General features: G+C 51.0%; 2 protein-coding genes across 2 annotated transcripts in view; one reads left to right on the top strand and one right to left on the bottom strand.

Annotated features, from left to right (window-relative positions):
- The first annotated feature begins 52 nt into the window (after positions 1 to 52).
- LOC134014086 (calpain-5-like) overlaps positions 53 to 20,426 on the top strand; it is a 30,635-nt gene continuing 10,261 nt past the window's right edge. The window contains 5 exon segments of the mRNA XM_062453960.1: positions 53 to 190; positions 5,109 to 5,281; positions 12,333 to 12,464; positions 17,691 to 17,899; positions 18,660 to 18,852. Coding sequence (XP_062309944.1) covers positions 5,117 to 5,281; positions 12,333 to 12,464; positions 17,691 to 17,899; positions 18,660 to 18,852 — 699 coding nt within the window. The 5' untranslated portion in view covers positions 53 to 190; positions 5,109 to 5,116.
- Positions 14,662 to 15,351, bottom strand: ompb (olfactory marker protein b). Its single transcript, XM_062453954.1, has one exon. It carries the CDS (start codon positions 15,163 to 15,165, stop codon positions 14,683 to 14,685), a length of 483 nt encoding a protein of 160 aa, XP_062309938.1. The 5' UTR covers positions 15,166 to 15,351; the 3' UTR covers positions 14,662 to 14,682.

Genomic DNA, 20,426 nt, shown 5'->3' with positions numbered 1-20,426 from the left:
GTCTCTTGCGCGCAGGCTCCTCCCTGGTTTTGCGCGTGAGGAGAGGAGAGAAGAGAGCCGTAAACGGGTCAGAGGGGGGTGCTTCGCTCCGAACGAGGAATCTCAGCTGACCCGGGACCGACAGACCCGACCGCTGGATTCCCGGAGGACCAGAGAGATCACGTCGCCAAGGGAGAAGAGGTCTGTTAAGGTAAAAAAAAAAAAACGGTGAACACGTTCTGGGACCGATGCCGCTGCAGGTGCAGTTGCTGTAATCCGCGCAATACGCTTTGATTCCTGTGCGGTGAGAAGAGGATGAGAAGGCGGCGATGGTTGGTAAACAGTAGCTTAGCCGAACAGTAGGAGAAACATGTGTTGCCGACAAGATGGGCAAGACATTACTCTATAATCACCTGATTTATGCCTTGCCGTCCCAAATTCTGAGCATGAACGGTTCAGCTCGAAGGGACACGCTCAATCGGCCGGTCGCGTGCTGTACCGCGCGCGACGGAAGCCGAGGGTGATGTGGCTGGGCTATCAGCGAGGATTTTCTATGCGTATAATAGGCGACATGTAGGCTAATAACATATTCTTCACTGAACAATGTTACAATAGATTTGTTCTTGTAGCCCATCGCAAATGGTTTTCAGTTCCTGCGGTTCCCAATTTGCTTCTGAATCTTATTCTCTGGATAGAGTAGCTTGCAGTGGAGTGGTGCTTTGATAATGTAGTTATTTCAGAATAATGCGCCTTGCTGTTTTATATCTACAAAGAACAAATTGGATATTGTCGTTTTCAGAATGACAGCAGCCCATCCAATCTCCCAATGTTACTGTTACACAAATTCCCGTTTAAAAACAACTGCTTTATTTTTGCCTGCATCGGTTGGGCACACAAGTCATTTGTGAAACTATCCCTGGCATCCACTATGTTGCAATCGAAAATCAAGTTTCCATTGCTTCTTGAGAATGTACAGGTCCAGGTCCAGGATCTGAGAGATACATCTGTAAGCCTTGTCAAAGACTGCCCCCCTGTGACCTAGAGTCGATATGATGCGTTACCACTAGTGAATAGATAAGAGGAGTGAGTGGGAAGCACGTGTGCCCGATGTCATGGTCGATACTGTAGCTGGCCGGCTGGAGGAGACTGCAGAGAAGAGATGATGCTGGGATAGCCCTCCGTGGAGGGAGGGGAGGGAGGGAGGGGAGGGAGGGGAGGGAGGCAGGGAGGGGGGTGTTCCTGAGCCAACCAGGTACAAGTCCCTCCTCTCCCCTGCCCTCCCCTGCTCTCTTCTCCTGTCCTCTCCTCTCTCCCCTCCCCTCCTCTCTTCTCCTGTCCTCCTCTCCCCTGCCCTCCCCTCCTCTCTTCTCCTGTCCTCTCCTCTCTCCCCTCCCCTCCTCTCTTCTCCTGTCCTCTCCTCTCTCCCCTCCCCTCCTCTCTTCTCCTGTCCTCTCCTCTCTCCACTGCCCTCCTCTCTTCTCCTGTCCTCCTCTCCCCTGCCCTCCCCTCCTCTCTTCTCCTGTCCTCTCCTCTCTCCCCTCCCCTCCTCTCTTCTCCTGTCCTCTCCTCTCTCCACTGCCCTCCTCTCTTCTCCTGTCCTCCTCTCCCCTGCCCTCCCCTCTCTTCTCCTGTCCTCTCCTCTCTCCCCTCCCCTCCTCTCTTCTCCTGTCCTCTCCTCTCTCCACTGCCCTCCTCTCTTCTCCTGTCCTCCTCTCCTCTCCCCTGCCCTCCCCTCCTCTCTTCTCCTGTCCTCCTCTCCTCTCTCCCCTGTCCTCCTCTCTTCTCCTGTCCTCTCTCCACTGCCCTCCCCTCCTCTCTTCTCCTGTCCTCCCCTCCTCTTCCCTGCCCTCCTCCCTTCGCTGTATAGTGGAAACAGATGGAGGGGAAGAGGGGGCTCTCCATGTCTCTGCTGTGTGTCAGCAGATCAGTGCGTTACTGCCCAATGTTCAGCTCCCTCAGTGTAATCAGTCTTTCAGCAGAGCAAACTCCCCCCCACCACCACCACCACCACCTCCCCAGCCTCCTTCCAGGTCACCAGAGTTGCTGCCTCGTGCACGCCAGACCAGTACTGGAAGCCGAAGTGTGAGACTTGACACAGACGTGATGTTATCCGACCGTGTGATGATGTGGTACTGGATCACATCACTGGAGTCGGTTTCCAGGCAGAGGCTGCGGAGAATAATTACGTGCAGGGTGATGCTGGATGAAGGGACGCTTGCTTTTTACACGTCGAAATATGGCTGTGCCCGTCAGAACAACCGACCAGTGACGAATCCCTGCGTCAGCTAGTGGAGGGGCAGGTCGTAACATATACTTCATCCATCAACTGTCATTTAGCATTAGCAGCTAATCCAGAACCAAGCTTGACACTTTACCAATACCTACCATCAGAATTTACATGGATATTACAATCCATCAATCAATGTATTATTTATAGAGAACTATTCAAAACAACTACTGTTGACCATTGTAGATGAAAACATAAATGACCAATCAGTTATCTGACCTCAGTTGAGGTTGAATTAACCCTTGTGCTGCCTTCGGGTCACATGACCCAAAGGTTCATAACGAACCACCGTTGTGTTTACCCAATTTTACCCAATACAAAAACAAATAACAATTATTTTCTTTTAACCATTGCAATGTGGGGGGTCTGAGACAGCCCGACAGTTAAAAGAAAATGCTTCACTTTGTTTTTGTAGGAGGTAAATTTGTCGCAATACGACGGTGGGTCACAATGACTGATGGGTCAGAATGACCCGAAGATAACACAAGGGTTAAATGCTTGTGGCGTAGCGAAAGATTCAAACTGCGGCCGTGCAGCAGGGCTCCACTCCACGGAGGGTCTGATTGGGATCTGATCGGGGAGACGTATGGAGAGAGGGACGGTGCCGGGGTGGCTGTCCCAGCGCCCTTTCACGAGCAGTGACTCCAAACCATCTGTCACGCTCTCTCACTGAGTTCCCCCTTGGTATTTGGTCAAATTTGTTTTCCAATCAGTGTGAGTCAGACTTCCAGTCCATGCTGAGCAGTAAACAGACACATTCTTTTGTTCCATTCATTGCTGTTTGGTACTTGGTTCAATAATTATTCCAATCAATGACTCAATAGCAGGACAGCCTTGGCATGCAGGCCTAATTAGTCTATAACCCTAAAAGCTAGAACCCCGGACAACAACTTTCTTTCCATGTGTATGTTTGTTTTTTGTTTTGTTTACCCTCTGCTCCCTTGAGATAATATGATTTTCCAGCCATTTAGAAAGTCCATGTTTGTCCTTTTGATTTGGCATTTCTCCACTTTCTCATTGGTTCATTTCATCGACGGTGACCTGTCTCTCCGGGGACCCCTGGAAGCACGACAGGAACAAAAACACTGTAAATCTCTTTGGGGGGCTAAAGGTCAGATTGGATTAACTCAGCTTCTGAGGAGAATTATGTTTTATGAGTCTGGACAGCATTGTAGAAGGAACCCATTTTGGCTGATGATGCATTTCATATATAGTGAAAGGCCTTCAGCATTTCTTTGTTTTTGGCTGCTTTTATCTGTTTATGTTAAATGGATTGAGTGTATGGTTTGTGTTTACCGTCTGATGGTTCTGTTGTTGTGTCTGTATTCCCTGAACATGGAAGATTGACAGAGAACATCACGCAACAACAGTCAGTTAAGGTTGATTAAAAAGCCCCCAAAAGGCTTTTGTCTCATTCAACTACTACTCTCTCTGTCTCTCTGTCTCTCTCTCTCTCTCTCATAGATATACACACACACACAAACATACACTCACATATCTCCCAAGACACAAAAGACTGCCTCCTTAACCTAAATAAGATTGAAATCATAATCAAATCTCAGAAAGTCCCAATGGATCACAAATGGAGTGTAAATTACAATATCTTTGAACAGCCTACATAGGCCCTTGTAAAGCAGTTGGGATCACAAAGCTCGTATAACGACAGCTCAGGTAATGAGGATGGTTTCCCTTCTGACTGCCCCTGACTTTCCCTTTTCTTGCCTTTGGTTGTGGTAAATTGTCATGAGTCACCATGGCGATATACAGTATAATATGTTAAATGAAGCTTCAAGACAACCAAAGTAGGCTTGGTCTTCCTGGAAACCGGGATGCGATAGGTCAGCGAAGCTCTGCTACATCATAGATGGCGGCCAATCAGTCACATTTACATTACATTTACATTTAGTCATTTAGCAGACGCTCTTATCCACAGCGACTTACAGTAAGTACAGGGACATTCCCCCGAGGCAAGCAGGGTGAAGTGCCTTGCCCAAGAACACAGCGTCAGTTGGCATGACCGGGAATCGAACTGGCAACCTTCGGATTACTAGCCCGACTCCCTAACCGCTCAGCCACCTGATTCCAGTCAGCAGCAGCTTGATTCTACGACTGCAAGAAGATTGGCTGTTTCTTGAACGGCTCAATCTTTCTTCTCCTCCTTCTTCCTCTCCATGTCCTTGTCTTTCACTGCCCCCCCCCCCCCCCCCCCCCGTCTCTCCCACTGGTATTGTCTCAAGTGATGGATGTGTTTGGGGTCAGTACAGGGGTCACTTGCAGGAGATTCACAGAAATATCAAAGGATGGATGAGCGAATCCTTTTTTGACGTGGTGATTAGATATCTGTGCTCTTTATTCTTACCCGATGGTTGTAGAAAATGTTGCTTCTGCTCTGAAATGTTTTGGTCGTGAAAAAGCAGTTGGACACGTCTGTGTCCAAAGACTTAGCTCGAGGCACCGCGGTCGGCCATGTTTACTTCCTGTTTCTGGTTGGTGACAAGCAGAAACAGGAAGTGGAAAGCATCTGTTGACGCTGACACTGTCGCCGAAGCCGACAAAGTAAAGTCACTACACAGCATGTTTGTATGTTCAACTCAACTTCCCTGCAGTGTGTGTCTTTCCTCATTCTGTCTCGCTTTAAAACACGACGTCTCAGCGTGAGCGACGCCTGAGCGTTCTAGAACACGACGCCTCAGCGTGAGCGACGCCTGAGCGTTCTAGAACACGACGCCTCAGCGTGAGCGGCGCCTGAGCGTTCTAGAACACCACACCCTCCCCTCCCGACCCCTCCTTCTCACCTGCACCCCGTCTCCCCTTCTGGTCTCCCCTGACCGTGACCCGACAGGAAGCAGGATGTTCTGCTCGGCGAGGGCCTTTGAGGGGCAGCAGCACGCGGCGTTGAAGAGGCAGTGTCTGCAGAGCGGCCTGCTGTTTGAGGACCCTTGCTTCCCCGCCGTGGACGACTCGCTCTTCTACCAGGGAAACCGGATCGGCCGGGTGGTCTGGAAGAGACCCAGGGTAAGTTCAGTTTATTTACTTATTTTTTGTACATTTGATTTGTTTAGCAGACTCTTTTATCCAGAGAGACGTGCTGGGGGTCTGAGGCTGGGGTTGGGGTGCTGGGGTTGGGGCTGGGGGGCTAGGGTGCTGGGGTTGGGGCTGGGGGGCTAGGGTGCTGGGGTTGGGGCTGGGGGGCTAGGGTGCTGGGGCTGGGGTTGGGGGGCTAGGGTGCTGGGGTTGGGGCTGGGGGGCTAGGGTGCTGGGGTTGGGGTGCTGGGGTTGGGGCTGCGGTTGGGGGGCTAGGGTGCTGGGGTTGGGGGGCTAGGGTGCTGGGGTTGGGGTTGGGGCTGGGGGGCTAGGGTGCTGGGGCTGGGTTTGAGGCTGGGGGTGTCAATTCTTAAGGTACATGTCTCATGTAAGAGGACCGGCGAAGGGATGTTGTGCCGTCCTGCATGGCTGCCAGACAGGAGTTGTCCACACCTCTCTTTAATCAGTGCATCCAGTGTTTGACTGCTGTGAACTACCCTGCAACTCACCAGGGACTCGAGCATCTCTTCAAGCACAGGCATGCTAAACAGAACAGAACAGGCAGGAACATGTTGTTGGTGTTAAACTGTGAGACTGAAAGATCTGTATAGGGTAAAACAAATGTTGTCTGGCTGACCAACAGGCAGTAGATAAGCCCATGTCTGCATGGCTGCTTCGAAAAAGCCTCCACTCAATATCAGACCTGGAGAATGAAGAAACACTCGCAATAAAAAAAAGCGTCTTAACGCCTTGGGCGAGACAATGTGTTAGGGACTGTCCAAGTCAATTATCCCTCCTGCTCCCTAACATATCCCACACCTGGGGCGCCTCTGATTTCCAAGTCGCGGAGCAAAGGTGCGAAGTGTGCTGCTGGGCGGCTGGTTCCATTAGTTTTGGCATTTCAGTTCCCCCTTCCTTGCGGGTGCGCGAAATCATGACGTTTTTCTCTTGTTGCTTGGTTGAGTTGAATGTGATTTATGTAATCGAGTGTGTTAGCTTATAGTGTACTCTACCTACTTCCCATGAGCATAAGGTACATTTCTTGATGTTGGTTAGTTAATTTGCACTCAAATACAGTCAGAGCTGTGTGTGTCGTTTTTAACACACAACCTTACGTTTTTTTGCAGGCACAAATAAACTAGACTGTACAATAAGTAGGAAAGTCGGTGTTATAATTTTAGGATACTCATCTTTCATTCATTATTTTACAGTGATCATAATGTGTACTACGTTTCATCTATACACCAGGGTCTTACACTGAGAACACGGGGAACATATTTCCCTGGAGACCAGAGGAAAGTGGTCCCCCCCTGTATATTACAGTCTGGCCGTTTATAAAGCAATACAGTGATGCTGGTGATGTATGTTACTGTGATCATTATGTATAGCAAGTTTCATCTATACACTAGTCTCACATCAGACCTTATGCTCATGGAAAGTAGGTAGAGTAAACTAACACAAGCGAAATCACATTCAGCTCAACCAAGCAAAAAGAGAAAACGTCATGATTTGGCGCAAGGCAGGGGGAACAGGGGAACTGAATTATCTGGAACTCCGGTTCTGAAACCGCTGCTTTGGTCGGCAACCAAAGCAGCGACAACCCCAGCGACAACCCCAGCGACAACCCCAGGGCGCAAATAATCCAGTCTCACCAGCTTCTTCTTCTTTCTCTCTTTTAACCTTTTTATTTCTGTTATTTCCTGTTTGTCATCTTATTTTATTGCATGTCTTCGACAGCATTAGGTAGTTTGATGCTTTGTGGCTACGGCAGATGGATTGTAGCCTATCTACGGTGGGTCCTAGCAGGGATTCCAGCGAGAAGTTGAACGCGGAGTACACGTTTACTGTTATCCCTGTTTAAAAGGCACTTGGGTGCGTTTATGTCTCGGGCCCAAGACAGCAGAGCATCCAGGCATAAATACAACAACCTCATAAAATGCATTTCTCTCTCTCATTCTGTCTCTCATTCTGTCTCTCTCTCACTCTCTCATTCTGTCTCTCTCTCACTCTCTCATTCTGTCTCTCTCGCTCTCTCTCTCTCATTCTGTCTCTCACTCATTCTGTCTCTCTCTCATTCTGTCTCTCTCTCTCTCATTCTGTCTCTCGTTCTCTCTCTCTCTTTCCCTCTCTCTCTCTCTCTCTTTCCCGGCCTCGCACTACAGCATCCTCCAAATTACTGTGTGTGATTTACGAGATGACTGACAAGCAATAAAATGTTGGAGCTATTTATCTGTTTATCTGAGCTCACTTCGCCCCCCTCCCAAGCCAGACCCGTCCAGGCTAAGTGATCTCGATCGGTGTTGCAGCTTGATTAGTCTTCCCTTACTGTCAGCTGTGGTCCCCTATAATCTTTATTATTACCAGCAAAGTTAAGTATAATGACAAGAGCGTACAAGTGTGCAGTTGTGTTGTGTGTGTTGTGTGTGTGTGTGTGTGTGTGTGTGAGAGAGAGACAGAGAAGTGTGCAGTTGTGTTGTGTGTGTGTGTGTGTGTGAGAGAGAGAGAGATAGAGAGAGGTGTGCAGTTGTGTTGTGTGTGTGTGTGCTTGTGTGTGTGTGAGAGAGAGAGAGGTGTGCTGTTGTGTTGTGTGTGTGTGTGTGTGTGTGAAGGCTGCAGATGAGTGAATTGTTCTCTGAGGTTGCAGTGACAGCTTCTCAGTACTGTGGTAAATGATTTGGTTAATATAGCTGCCAGCATTAGCCGTGACATCCACATTATTCCTGACCCTTAGGGTTGGGAGGGATCGATCACCTCATCATCCTACCATCTGAGCCGGTCCCCGGAGCTGGGTCGAGGGAGGGGATCTGGGTCTAGACTGGAGCTTTTTACCTTTAGAAACTTGTATGGATTACTTAAATAGTGTGGCAAATAACCCATACCAATGTCAAAATGCAAATACACAAGAATTTACATTTTGGGACAGGTCAAGTTCAGTTTGGGATAGTTCATTTTGCACTTCGGGACGGTACTGGAATTGTGAGGAAAAAAGTTAGTTGCGAGCCCTGCCTGGTTCAGCCTGTTCCTGGATCTCTGTGTGTTTAAACCCAGCTTGGGGCTTCCTGTGCCTGGATCAATACTGTTGCAGACTCTTAAAGATTGGTTAGAAATTATAACTCTGCTTACGGCAACACACACACACCTAATTGCACACTGACACATCCAGACTGGCCGGTAGGGACTGGATGGCAGAACTGAGGAAGACAAGGGAACTCTGCAGGAGAGGTGGTCGACTCTTCGCTAAAGTTGGCTTTTGCTGCAACCAGCTTTCACCTGAATCAGCAAATCACTGACCTTGGCTGTGTGTAATGTGTGGGTGTGTGGGTGGGTGTGTGTGTGTGGGTGGGTGGGTGTGTGTGGGTGGGTGTACGTGTGTGGGTGGGTGTACGTGTGTGGGTGTACGTGTTTGGGTGTGCATATGTGGTGTGTGTGGGTGTGTGTGGGTGTGGGTGTGTGTGTGTGGGTATATGCACACGCACACTTAATTACTTTTGCCTTAATAAAATATTAAGCACGTCTAGAACAAGAGCATTCAGGAGGCACATTCATTATTGTCAGGAGCAGAGCAATGGCTGTTCAGTCCACACTGCCTGCCTTGTAACCGGCACACTCTATGCCCGTTTACACTGGTAGAATGTTCTCTGCTCTGCTGAGGAGATTGGCTCATTAAAAAGAAGATATTTTATCTCTTTGAATTTCTCCTCCATCTTTTTTACCCAGCTCTTAAAATGGGACAGTGTGTGTGGGATGTGTGTGTGGGAGGTGTGTGTGTGTACATGTGTGCGCGCGTGTGTGTGTGGTCAAAACGTAGAAAGCTTTCGCCTCGTAGTCGAGTTTAGACTTTGGTGTTGGTTTTACGAACACCATCATAAACAAGCTCCGCCTCTTCTGACATCATCATAAACAAGCTCTGTCTCTTCTGACATCATCATAAACAAACTCCGCCTCTTCTGACAGACAAACCACACAGGGTCTGAGCATTGTTTAACCACACCCAGCCTGTCTGTAAATAATCACTAACAAGGATTGCAAAACATTTTTTTAAATACTTTCAAGCACACTTATGTATTCATGAGCATAACCTCTCAGTCTTGACAGGTTCTTTGAATATTCATTGCGTGCTCTCATCCTAGAGAGAGATGGTCTCCCCTGTCAGAAGGCTTTTATGCCAACGCTTGGCTGTGGAGAGGGTACTTGTCTCCTGAAGGAGAATGGCTTCTCCTCAACAGTAGCCTGCAGTTACAGCGCCTAAGGTCGCCACGCATCCGGCGCGGCTATACGGAGACGGTGTCCTGACAACCACAGATGCCATGCTTTGTTGTGGACATTGAGTTTTTGAGCGTACGCATGTGTAACTGTAACCGCATATCCTTGATCTCCTTCTGTACTTGCTTTGAGATCATTTCGCGTTTGTTCCTCGATTTGTAACGAAGGAGGTGTGACTAAAACCAACACAAGGTTTTTACTACTCTGTGCGTAAGCGTACGGTGAGGCTAGTTGGGTTAGTTTGTCTTCTTGCAAGGTCGGCAGCTTTTGCCAGAGACGACTCGACGAAGGCGAGTCGTGATATTTGAATAGATATAGGGTCAGATGGCTGAGCGGTTAGTGAGTCGGGCTATTCATCAGAAGGTTGTTGGTTCGATTCCCGGCCGTGCAAAATGACGTTGTGTCCTTGGGCAAGGCACTTCACCCTACTTGCCTTGGGGGGAATGTCCCTGTACTTACTGTAAGTCGCTCTGGATAAGAGCGTCTGCTAAATGACTAAAGGTAAATGTACATTTACCTTTAGTCATTTAGTGTATGTAGATATAGCAGGAATGTAGACGCTTCACCTAGACAACGGAACAGGAAGCTTGTGTCCTTGGCTGCTCCGCCACATCCATCACAGCCCACATCTACTGGCCGGCGGAGACAGTGATGACATCATTGACACCCTGCGATCGGACATCAGGCTGTTGGCTACCCTCGTTATCACCCCCCAAGGAGAAGGGAGGAGGAGGAGGGAGGGGTGGTGGTGGGGCGAGTGATGGAGGGAGGGAGAGACTGCACCGGTCTTGTCTAGATATCAAACAGACAGTGAGATGATAACCTCTGCACACGCGCACACACACACCTTCCCGTGTACACACACAATATGTGTGTAACGAATACGCGGCTCACACATGCGTGTGTAACGGGTGTGAACCTGTGAAACTCAACTCCTCAGGTATGTCACAGGCCACCCGCGTCAACGAATAGCTAGCTTTTCTTTGGCGTAGCTGGTAGTGGTCGCGCTTGGCAAGTCGGAGGTCGTGCGTTCGAGCCCAGCGAGTGGCGAACGACACCTTGTTGTGACGGAGCGTGGCTACGTCTGTTACATACCGTCACACGTGTAACGAATCCGTGCGGAGCGTGTGATTCCAGTCACTCTTCCACAGTTGAGGCGGATCCAGCGTGCGAGGTTTGTGTTTGGGCAAAACTGCCTGAGGTGCGTGAGGTATGTGCGTGTGGAATGTGAGAGATATGTTTTGGCTAGGAGCTCCCCTTGCATCAGGGGGCTGATGGAGGTACCTTGCTGCATCTCCTGTTGCCACCCCTCCCCCCCCCCCCCCCCGACCCCCCCAAGCCTGACACTTCCACACCAAGAGATGAGAAGGCTACTTAGCCTCTAATGTTCGATTTTACTGAAAGTGCATCCTTCTCTGCTCCCTGAGGTAATCTGTAGTCACGGAAACCTAGACCCAAATCTGGCGCAGGTGTTGGTTCTGTGACTGTGTGTGTGGGTGTGTGTGTGTGTGTGTGTGGGACTGTGAATGTGTGTGGGAACAACGTTACAGAAGGGTGAGGTTATGTGTAGACTGTGAAGAGTCTACACATATGTGAGTGTGAGTGAGGTGTGTGAGGTGTGTGTGAGGTGTGTGTGTGCGTGTGTGAGGTGTGTGTGAGGTGTGTGTGTGTGTGTGTGTGTGTGTGAGTGAGGTGTGTGAGGTGTGTGTGTGTGAGGTGTGTGTGTGTGTGTGTGTGTGTGTGAGTGAGGTGTGTGAGGTGTGTGTGAGTGAGGTGTGTGTGTGTCTGTGAGGTGTGTGTGTGTGAGGTGTGTGTGTGTGTGTGTGTGTGTGTGTGTGTGTGTGTGTGTGTGTGTGTGTGTGTGTGAGTGAGTGAGTGAGGTGTGTGTGTGAGGTGTGTGTGTGAGGTGTGTGTGTGTGTGTGTGAGTGAGGTGTGTGTGTGTGTGAGGTGTGTGTGAGGTGTGTGTGTGTGAGGTGTGTGTGTGTGGTTAGGAGGTCTCGAAGGGGCCGGCTCGCCCAGATGAAGCTGTGACCCTGCAGCTCCTCCATGTCGCCACATTTATCTCCCCAACATCTCCGATCATATTAGCTGCTGTTCACCCCCTCTCCATCTTTACATCTCTCTCTCCCTCTCTCTCCTTTCTTTCTACCTCTAGGTCGCTCGCTTTTTTCAGCTCCTTCTCTGTCTACCTTTGATGACTACTTTACTGTATCCTCTCTCGCGCTCTCTCTCTCTCTCTCTCTCTCTGTCTCTCTCTCTCTCTCTCTCTCTCATATGTTCTCTCGCTCCTCATGAGGGCATGTTCCGTGATTGATAGGATGCGAGCGTATCTCGTTGCATCATCAATATTCCGATTGACAAGGACCTTAATTAAAGTGATTAAAACATCACTTCCCTTACACTTCCTGTTTTACATCACTTCCCTCACACTTCCTGCTTTACATCACTTCCCTCACACTTCCTGCTTTACATCACTTCCATTACACTTCCTGTTTTACATCACTTCCCTCACACTTCCTGCTTTACATCACTTCCCTCACACTTCCTGCTTTACATCACTTCCCTCACACTTCCTGCTTTACATCACTTCCCTCACACTTCCTGCTTTACATCACTCGCTCTCACTCTTCCCTCAGCCTTCCTGTCACGTCCCAGGTCGCCTTTCTACGATCAGTCTCTCTTTCTTTTTGACCACGACCAACCACTGTTGTACACAAACCTAATCCTCAACTGTTCTCTCTCCTCCCTCCCTCCCTCCCTCCCTCCCTCCCTCCCCAGGAGCTGTGTGAAGACCCTCACCTGTTTGTGGATGGCATCAGTGCGCACGACCTGCACCAGGGCCAGCTGGGAAACTGCTGGTTTGTGGCTGCGTGCTCCAGCCTGGCCTCCAGAGAGGCCCTGTGGCAGAAGGTACGTGTGGCTGAACTCTGGTACTGGAGGTACGTGTGTGTGTGTGTGGCTGAACTCTGGTACTGAAGGTACGTGTGTGTGGCTGAACTCTGGTACTGAAGGTACGTGTGTGTGGCTGAACTCTGGTACTGAAGGTACGTGTGTGTGGCTGAACTCTGGTACTGAAGGTACGTGTGTGTGGCTGAACTCTGGTACTGAAGGTACGTGTGTGTGGCTGAACTCTGGTACTGAAGGTACGTGTGTGTGGCTGAACTCTGGTACTGAAGGTACGTGTGTGTGGCTGAACTCTGGTACTGAAGGTACGTGTGTGTGGCTGAACTCTGGTACTGAAGGTACGTGTGTGTGGCTGAACTCTGGTACTGAAGGTACGTGTGTGTGGCTGAACTCTGGTACTGAAGGTACGTGTGTGTGGCTGAACTCTGGTACTGAAGGTACGTGTGTGTGGCTGAACTCTGGTACTGAAGGTACGTGTGTGTGGCTGAACTCTGGTACTGAAGGTACACGTGTGTGTGTGTGGCTGAACTCTGGTACTGAAGGTACGTGTGTGTGGCTGAACTCTGGTACTGGAGGTACGTGTGTGTGGCTGAACTCTGGTACTGAAGGTACGTGTGTGTGGCTGAACTCTGGTACTGAAGGTACGTGTGTGTGGCTGAACTCTGGTACTGAAGGTACGTGTGTGTGGCTGAACTCTGGTACTGAAGGTACGTGTGTGTGTGTGTGGCTGTACTCTGGTACTGAAAGTACAGGATCTGACCTGGCAAGTAACATCTCTTATAGCTCCAGTAGATGGTGCACACTGCTGTTTGCCTGTGTGCATGTGTTTTCTTGTGTGTGTGTATAGTATGTGTGCGTGTGTGTGTGTTTTATAGTGTTTGTGTGTGTAGGTGTGCCCATTAGGACCCATTACCTGGCGAGGGGTTAAACAGTATCTTGTCTTCGTGGCACCAGAGGACTCATTACAGATCATGAATGCTCCCCCTCTCAGGAGACATCCTCGGTTTTGACAACCACCTCAAAGTAGCCTTCTCCCAGGATAATGACGGTTGGAGCACCTCTGTTCTCCTAACCTGTGCTTCTCTCTGTCAGAGCTAGAGAGGACAAGTGCCACAGCGGTGGGGTGTGTGTGTGTGAGGTGTGTGTTTGTGTGTGAGGTGTGTGTGTGCCCTCTCTTATCCCCCCCCCCCCCCCCCCCACACACACACACACACACACACACACACACACACCGCCCAAGTGGTCGGTTAACAAGCACTCCCACAGGACACATCTACCGGGGAAGCTACGTGCACAACAAGCACAGCCTGACGGGCTCTATCTAAGCACTGTGAATGTGTGGCATCTTGTTTTTGCCCGACCCAAAATGAAAACAGAAATGGAACACAGACAGTTTTTGATTAAGGTTTATTCAGGTCACAATCTCATTTTAAAAAGGAGTTAAATTACTTACACAGTCTTTGATTATACATTTTCTGTCATGTCATTATTCTTACAAGCAGTGAGTCATCAAATATTTTACTATAAACAGAGAGAAGCTTTGATATCGTACATTATAACTCCCCAACTAGTTAAAATATATATATATATATTTGATATATGTCATTTTAAAATGTTTCTGTAAATGATATATTATATTTTCTACTGTTCTTTATATTCTTCTGGTCATGAAATATTTGATGGCTGGTTTTGATCTTGTCTAACAGGAGATGGTTAAAAAGGACCTGACAGTTGAGAGGAAGTCAATGGCAAAGTTTGGGGGAGGAGAGGAAAGGAGGAGAGGAGGGGAGAGGAGAGGAGAGGAGAGGAGAGGAGGGGAGAGGAGAGGAGGGGAGAGGAGAGGAGGGGAGAGGAGAGGAGAGGAGAGGAGGGGAGAGGAGGGGAGAGGAGAGGAGGGGAGAGGAGAGGAGGGGAGAGGAGAGGAGAGGAGAGGAGAGGGGAGGAGAGGAGAGGGGAGGAGAGGAGAGGATGACAGTCCTTCCCCCCTGGGATTTCACAGTCTTGCTGGAAACAACTCTTAAACAACAACAGTCATAATTGTCAGTTTGTGAAAGAGCGCACCCTGACATGAACCGAGAATTCTGTGTTGTTACACTTCCGCTATGAGCCAGGCCAAAATGCCAACTGTCAATTATGACTCCAAACACCAGCTTCACCCTCATGTAGCAAGTAACCTAAACCTAAAAACCCCAAACATCCATCTCGCAGTGACTGGTCAGCTACCCTAGTTGTTGACCTGGAAGGCGATGGAACAGTCCACGCTCTCCGGCCCGCACCCCTCCTCAAACGCAAACAGGAAGTACATCACCTTCCTCACCGAGGCCATCTCTGCGATCCGCTCCCCGAACTCCTGGGCGTCCGCCTGGTAGCACTGGACCGGGCCGTCGCCCGCGTGGCCCGCCGCCTGCCAGAACACCCCCGCCGGCTCCAGGAGCTGCCGCACCATCAGGTGGGTGAGGTCGGGGGTCCAGTGCTGGGAGGTGGCGGTGATGGTGAGGCGTCCCGGCTGGGCCAGCCTCACCCCCCAGTGGGAGAAGCCCAGGGACTGCTGAGTGAAGTCCAGGCGGTAGACGGCCTCGTGGGGCCGGAGGAGCCGCTCGCCCTCCTGCCGCTTCTGGCCCCGCTGCTGGAGGGACTGCACCCGCAGACGCATCACCTCCGTCAGCTGGGGGTCCAGGCGGAAGGACAGCTCCTGGGTGCCTGTCATCACCGCTCTCTTTCTCTCTCTCTCTCTCTCTCTCTCTCTCTCTCTCTCTCTCTCTCTCTCTCTCTGTCTCTACCTCTCCCTCTGTCTCTACCTCTCTATTTATCTCTCTATCTCTCTCTGTCTCTCTATCTGTCTCTACCTCTCTATCTATGTCTCTCTCTGTCTCTGTACCTCTCTCTGTCTCTCTCTCTGTCTCTCTATCTGTCTCTACCTCTCTATTTATGTCTCTCTATCTCTCTCTCTCTCTCTCTCTCTGTCTCTCTATCTGTCTCTACCTCTCTATCTGTCTCTCTCTGTCTCTGTACCTCTCTCTCTCTATCTCTCTATCTGTCTCTACCTCTCTGTCTCTACATGTCTATCTCTCTCCCTATTTCTCTCTCTAGCTCTCTCTTTCTCTCTCTCTCTCTCTTTCTCAGAGCGTTCTAAGTTCCAACCGCTAGAGAACCGGATGAGCGGTGGGGGAGGAAAGGAAATCCTTCGTATCGATCCGGCTCACGCTCTCGCTCTCCTCCTGAACTCCCGTCTTCCTCTCTGGTTTCGGTGCCTCTCGTTCTGCCGTTCTTCTGCTTCCCTTTCCTCCGCCCCTTCTTCCCTCTCCCTCGCTCCGGGAAGCTCGCTGGAGTCTGTCTGTACAAGGCCCCCTCGACTCTCCCTCCCTCGACTCCCTCTCTCCCTCGACTCCCTCTCTCCTTCCCTCTCAACCCCTTCTCTATCCGCTTTCCTTTCCCTGACGTGGTTATATGTGTGAAACGTAAACACAACACGGGGGGATGATGGCTTTCTAGGTGGGGTCGTGGGCGGGGGGGGAGGGTATTGTTGGCAGGCGCTAAGCAACCGCGCTAGGCAACCGAGGGGTAGTGACGTTGGAAGGTGCGGCACGGGGATTGCCCTTGGGGAGGCAGGAACCACACTGTTTACCCCCCGGTTGGTTACTTCATCCTGGCTCTGAGGGAGGAGAAAGGTTTTTATCCGTAAAAAAAACAACGTGTTCATTTAGAAGATCCCTTCATCCAATGGGACGTGGCGGAGGAAGGGGGGATTCAAACCTGCATCCTCTTGATCTATAGTCAAATGCTTGACCACTGAGCAGTACCTGTCCCATGGTAGTATCCCTGTTTGTACTGTTACACAGGGTCTCTACTCAATCTACAACGGAAATGATCGTGAATCTGTCCCCTTCCCACCCCCCCCTACGTCCCTCCAAAGAATATTGTGTGTTCAGCAGCTAGAAGCTGAGCTGAAGGAGTCAGGTGGCTGAGCGGTTAGAGAATCGGGCTAGTGATCAGAAGGTCGCCGGTTCGATTCCCGGCTGTGCCGAACGACGTTGTGTCCTTGGGCAAGGCACTTCACTCTACTTGCCTCGGGGAGAATGTCCCTGTAAGTCGCTCTGGATAAGAGCGTCTGCTAAATGGCTAAATGTAAATGTAAAGGAGTCCACATCTTGCGGAGACTTTCGTGTTGCTGATACGGCAGGTGTCAGTGGGTCAGAGGTTCACGCTGGCGCTGCCTCTCCCCCGGGTCTGGGCCAGCGTCCAGGCCTGCGTCTGGGCTGCCATCAGGGCCAGGGCTCTCCCCAGCCTGAGTTCACTTATTAGAGAGCTTTATTGTCTTTTGGATGAGTGCCGAGATGGATTTTCTCACTGCAGTCCAAAGTCATAGAGGGAGGGGGAGGGGAGGGGGGAGGGAGGGGGAGGGAGGGGGAGGGAGGAGAGGGGAGCTAGAAGGGAGGGCAGGAGCAGCGGAGAGGGGATTGGGAAAGAGAGGGAGGTCAAGATTAAGAGAGAAAGGGAAGGTGAGAGAACAGAGTCTTGAGGGAGAAAGAAAGGCTGACTTGCTCCCTCAGGACTTCAGCTGTCTCCCTCTCTCTCTCTCTCTCTCTCTCTCTCTCTCTCTCTCTCTCTCTCTCTTTCTTTTCCCTCTCTGTCTCTTCCTCTCTCTACCCCTCGTTCTCTCTCTTTCTCTCTTTCTCTCCCTGAAGAAACGGCTTCACATAGCTGAGGTCGGAAAGCTGTTCAATCAGCAGAGAGGAAGCCACCCAACCAGAGCAGTCCTGTCCTGCTCAGTCCAATCAGCAGAGAGGACGCCACCCAACCAGAGCAGTCCTGTCCTGCTCAGTCCAATCAGCAGAGAGGACGCCACCCAACCAGAGCAGTCCTGTCCTGCTCAGTCCAATCAGCAGAGAGGACGCCACCCACCCCGGCCACTCCAAGGGCAGCAACACAGCACTGATTCATTTGAATCTGATTTCCCCTCTCTCCACTTCTCCACTCTCCGGTGTGTAAGCGCTGCGCTTGCTATTCAGAGCGGTCCAGCAGCCTGGAATGAGTTGGTGCGTGTCGTGTTCGGTGGACCCCCATCCCCCTGCCCCCCCTGCCCCTTCCCCACATGGTGGAGGTGATCAATTATATTTGTCCTGCAATGGGGGTTGCAGGTTGACAGGTCTCTCGATACTTAACACTCTCCTCCCTCCCCCCCTCCCTCCCCTCCCTCCCTCTCATCCCTCCCTCCCCCCCTCCTCTCCTCAGGTGATTCCTGACTGGAAGGAGCAGGAGTGGGACACAGAGAAGCCGGACTCGTACGCGGGGATCTTCCACTTCCGCTTCTGGCGCTTCGGGGAGTGGGTGGACGTGGTGATCGATGACAGGCTGCCCACCCTGGACAACCAGCTGGTGTACTGCCACTCGGACGACAGCAACGAGTTCTGGAGCGCGCTGGTGGAGAAGGCCTATGCCAAGTCAGTAGAGCCAGGACTGGATACATCTCTGCTGCTCCTGCCCTCCTTCTCTCCTCCGCTCCTCTCCTCCTCTCCTCCGCTCCTCTCCTTCTCTCCTCCGCTCCTCTCCTTCTCTCCTCCTCTCCTCCGCTCCTCTGCTCCTCTCCTCCGCTCCTCTCCTTCTCTCCTTCTCTCCTCCGCTCCTCTCCTCCTCTCCTCCGCTCCTCTCCTTCTCTCCTCCGCTCCTCTCCTTCTCTCCTTCTCTCCTCCGCTCCTCTCCTTCTCTCCTCCGCTCCTCTCCTCCTCTCCTCCGCTCCTCTCCTTCTCTCCTTCTCTCCTCCGCTCCTCTCCTCCTCTCCTCCGCTCCTCTCCTTCTCTCCTCCGCTCCTCTCCTTCTCTCCTTCTCTCCTCCGCTCCTCTCCTTCTCTCCTCCGCTCCTCTCCTCCTCTCCTCCGCTCCTCTCCTTCTCTCCTCCTCTCCTCCGCTCCTCTCCTCCTCTCCTCCTCTCCTCCGCTCCTCTCCTTCTCTCCTCCTCTCCTCCGCTCCTCTCCTCCTCTCCTCCGCTCCTCTCCTCCTCTCCTTCTCTCCTCCGCTCCTCTCCTCCTCTCCTCCGCTCCTCTCCTTCTCTCCTCCTCTCCTCCGCTCCTCTCCTCCGCTCCTCTCCTTCTCTCCTCCGCTCCTCTCCTCCTCTCCTCCCCTCCCCTCCCCTCCTTCTCTCCCCCTCCCCTCCCCTCCCCTCCCCTCCTGCTGTCTGTGACCCTCTCCCCCTGGCTCTCCGCAGGGTGTACGGCTGCTACGAGGCCCTGGATGGGGGGAACACAGCGGACGCTCTGGTGGACTTCACCGGGGGCGTGTCTGAGCCCATGGACCTGCTGGAGGGCCAGATGGCCACGGACGAGGCGGCCCGGAACCAGCTGTTCGAGAGGGTCCTGAAGGTCCACAACCGGGACGGGCTCATCAGCTGCTCCATAAGGGTGAGGGGTCAGGGGGAACATGGAGGAACATGGAGGAACCTGGAGGAACTTAGAGGACCTTAGAGGAACCTAGAGGACATTAAAGGGAAATAGAGGAACCTGGAGGAACTTAGAGGAACCTAGAGGACCTTAGAGGAACATAAAGGAACCTAGAAGAACTTAGAGGAACCTGGAGGAACTTAGAGTGACGTATAGGAACATTATGGGGTGTGAAGGCCTGTTGCTGGGTTCTGTTATTTCCATGGTTTTGAACCCGGTGATGGTCAGAGGCCGGTAGGGTTTTGATTGGATGAATGTTAACATGCTGCTGTGGTTATAGGCACAACCACACACACACACACTCTTTCTCTCTCACACATACACACTCTCTCTCTCTCTCTCTCTCTCTCTCTCTCTCTCTCTCTCTCTCACACACACTCTTATACACACACACAGTAATCAAGCCTTTAAAATGATTGTCTGCTGTCCAGTGCGGCCTGGCCCATCTACATGCAGATAGGCAGCTCTGGGTCTCTTTCAAGCTTACAATGATTCCCTAGTGGAGCAGCTCTCAGCCCAGACCAATAGCTGCTTTATATTCATGACTTTGGGTTGACGAAACGCTTTTTTGTTTTGGAATAACAACTAACAATAGGGTGAGCGGAGAGACCAACTAGCTTGTCAGCCAGACAGATAGGCCCCAGATACCAAAGCTCTTAGTTCCTGTTGTGACCTTTCCTAGATTGGCAGTGGTTATTTGTTCTAACTTGGGCCCTGGATTTTTGGCTAGACTCAGTCCTTTGTTGGGCGGGGGACTGATTGTAAATGCAAGAGAACGCTTTTAAAAACCCTCATGCATCTCCACAGACTTCCCGCCTAATTGCTTTTTTGTTCCTCTCTTTCTTCATCTATCTTTCTCTTGATTACTGTCTCTAGCTTTCTGTCTCTCTCTCTCTTTCTCTGTCTACCTCTCTCTCCTTCTGTCTCTTTCTCTCTGTCCATATCTCATTCTCCTCTCTCTCTCTCCCTCTCTTTCTCTCTCCCTCACTCTCTCTCTCTCTCTCTCTCTCCATCCCCTCTCTCTCTCTGTTCTCTTTAAGCAGCGGAGGTGAAACATGATGAGTGTCAGGGGGGAATAGTCTGAGCTTCTTCACAGCTCTCATGTTTGGATGGGCTCGCTGCTCAGTATGTCAGGAGCACTCAGTCTCCTCCATCTGTCTCTCTCCGCCCTGACGTCTCCTCGCGCAGGTGCTTGAGGGTCATGGAACCCTGTCTGGAGGTTCTAGTCTGAAGGTTCTAGTCTGAAGGTTCTAGTCTGAATGGTTCTAGTCTGAAGGTTCTAGTCTGAAGGTTCTAGTCTGGAGGTTCTAGTCTGAAGGTTTTAGTCTGGAGGTTCTAGTCTGAATGGTTCTAGTCTGAAGGTTCTAGTCTGAAGGTTTTAGTCTGAAGGTTTTAGTCTGGAGGTTCTAGTCTGAAGGTTCTAGTCTGAAGGTTCTAGTCTGAAGGTTTTAGTCTGGAGGTTCTAGTCTGAAGGTTCTAGTCTGAATGGTTCTAGTCTGAAGGTTCTAGTCTGAAGGTTTTAGTCTGAAGGTTTT

Source organism: Osmerus eperlanus, chromosome 27 (genome assembly GCF_963692335.1).
Source record: "Osmerus eperlanus chromosome 27, fOsmEpe2.1, whole genome shotgun sequence".
NCBI lineage: Eukaryota > Metazoa > Chordata > Actinopteri > Osmeriformes > Osmeridae > Osmerus > Osmerus eperlanus.
Note: the sequence above shows the minus strand (reverse complement) of the source record. Positions and strands in the feature narration are given on the sequence as shown.

Bases quoted from the DNA above. Each gene is read 5' to 3' on its own strand.
- ompb (XM_062453954.1), bottom strand. From the start codon at position 15,165: ATGACAGGCACCCAGGAGCTGTCCTTCCGCCTGGACCCCCAGCTGACG.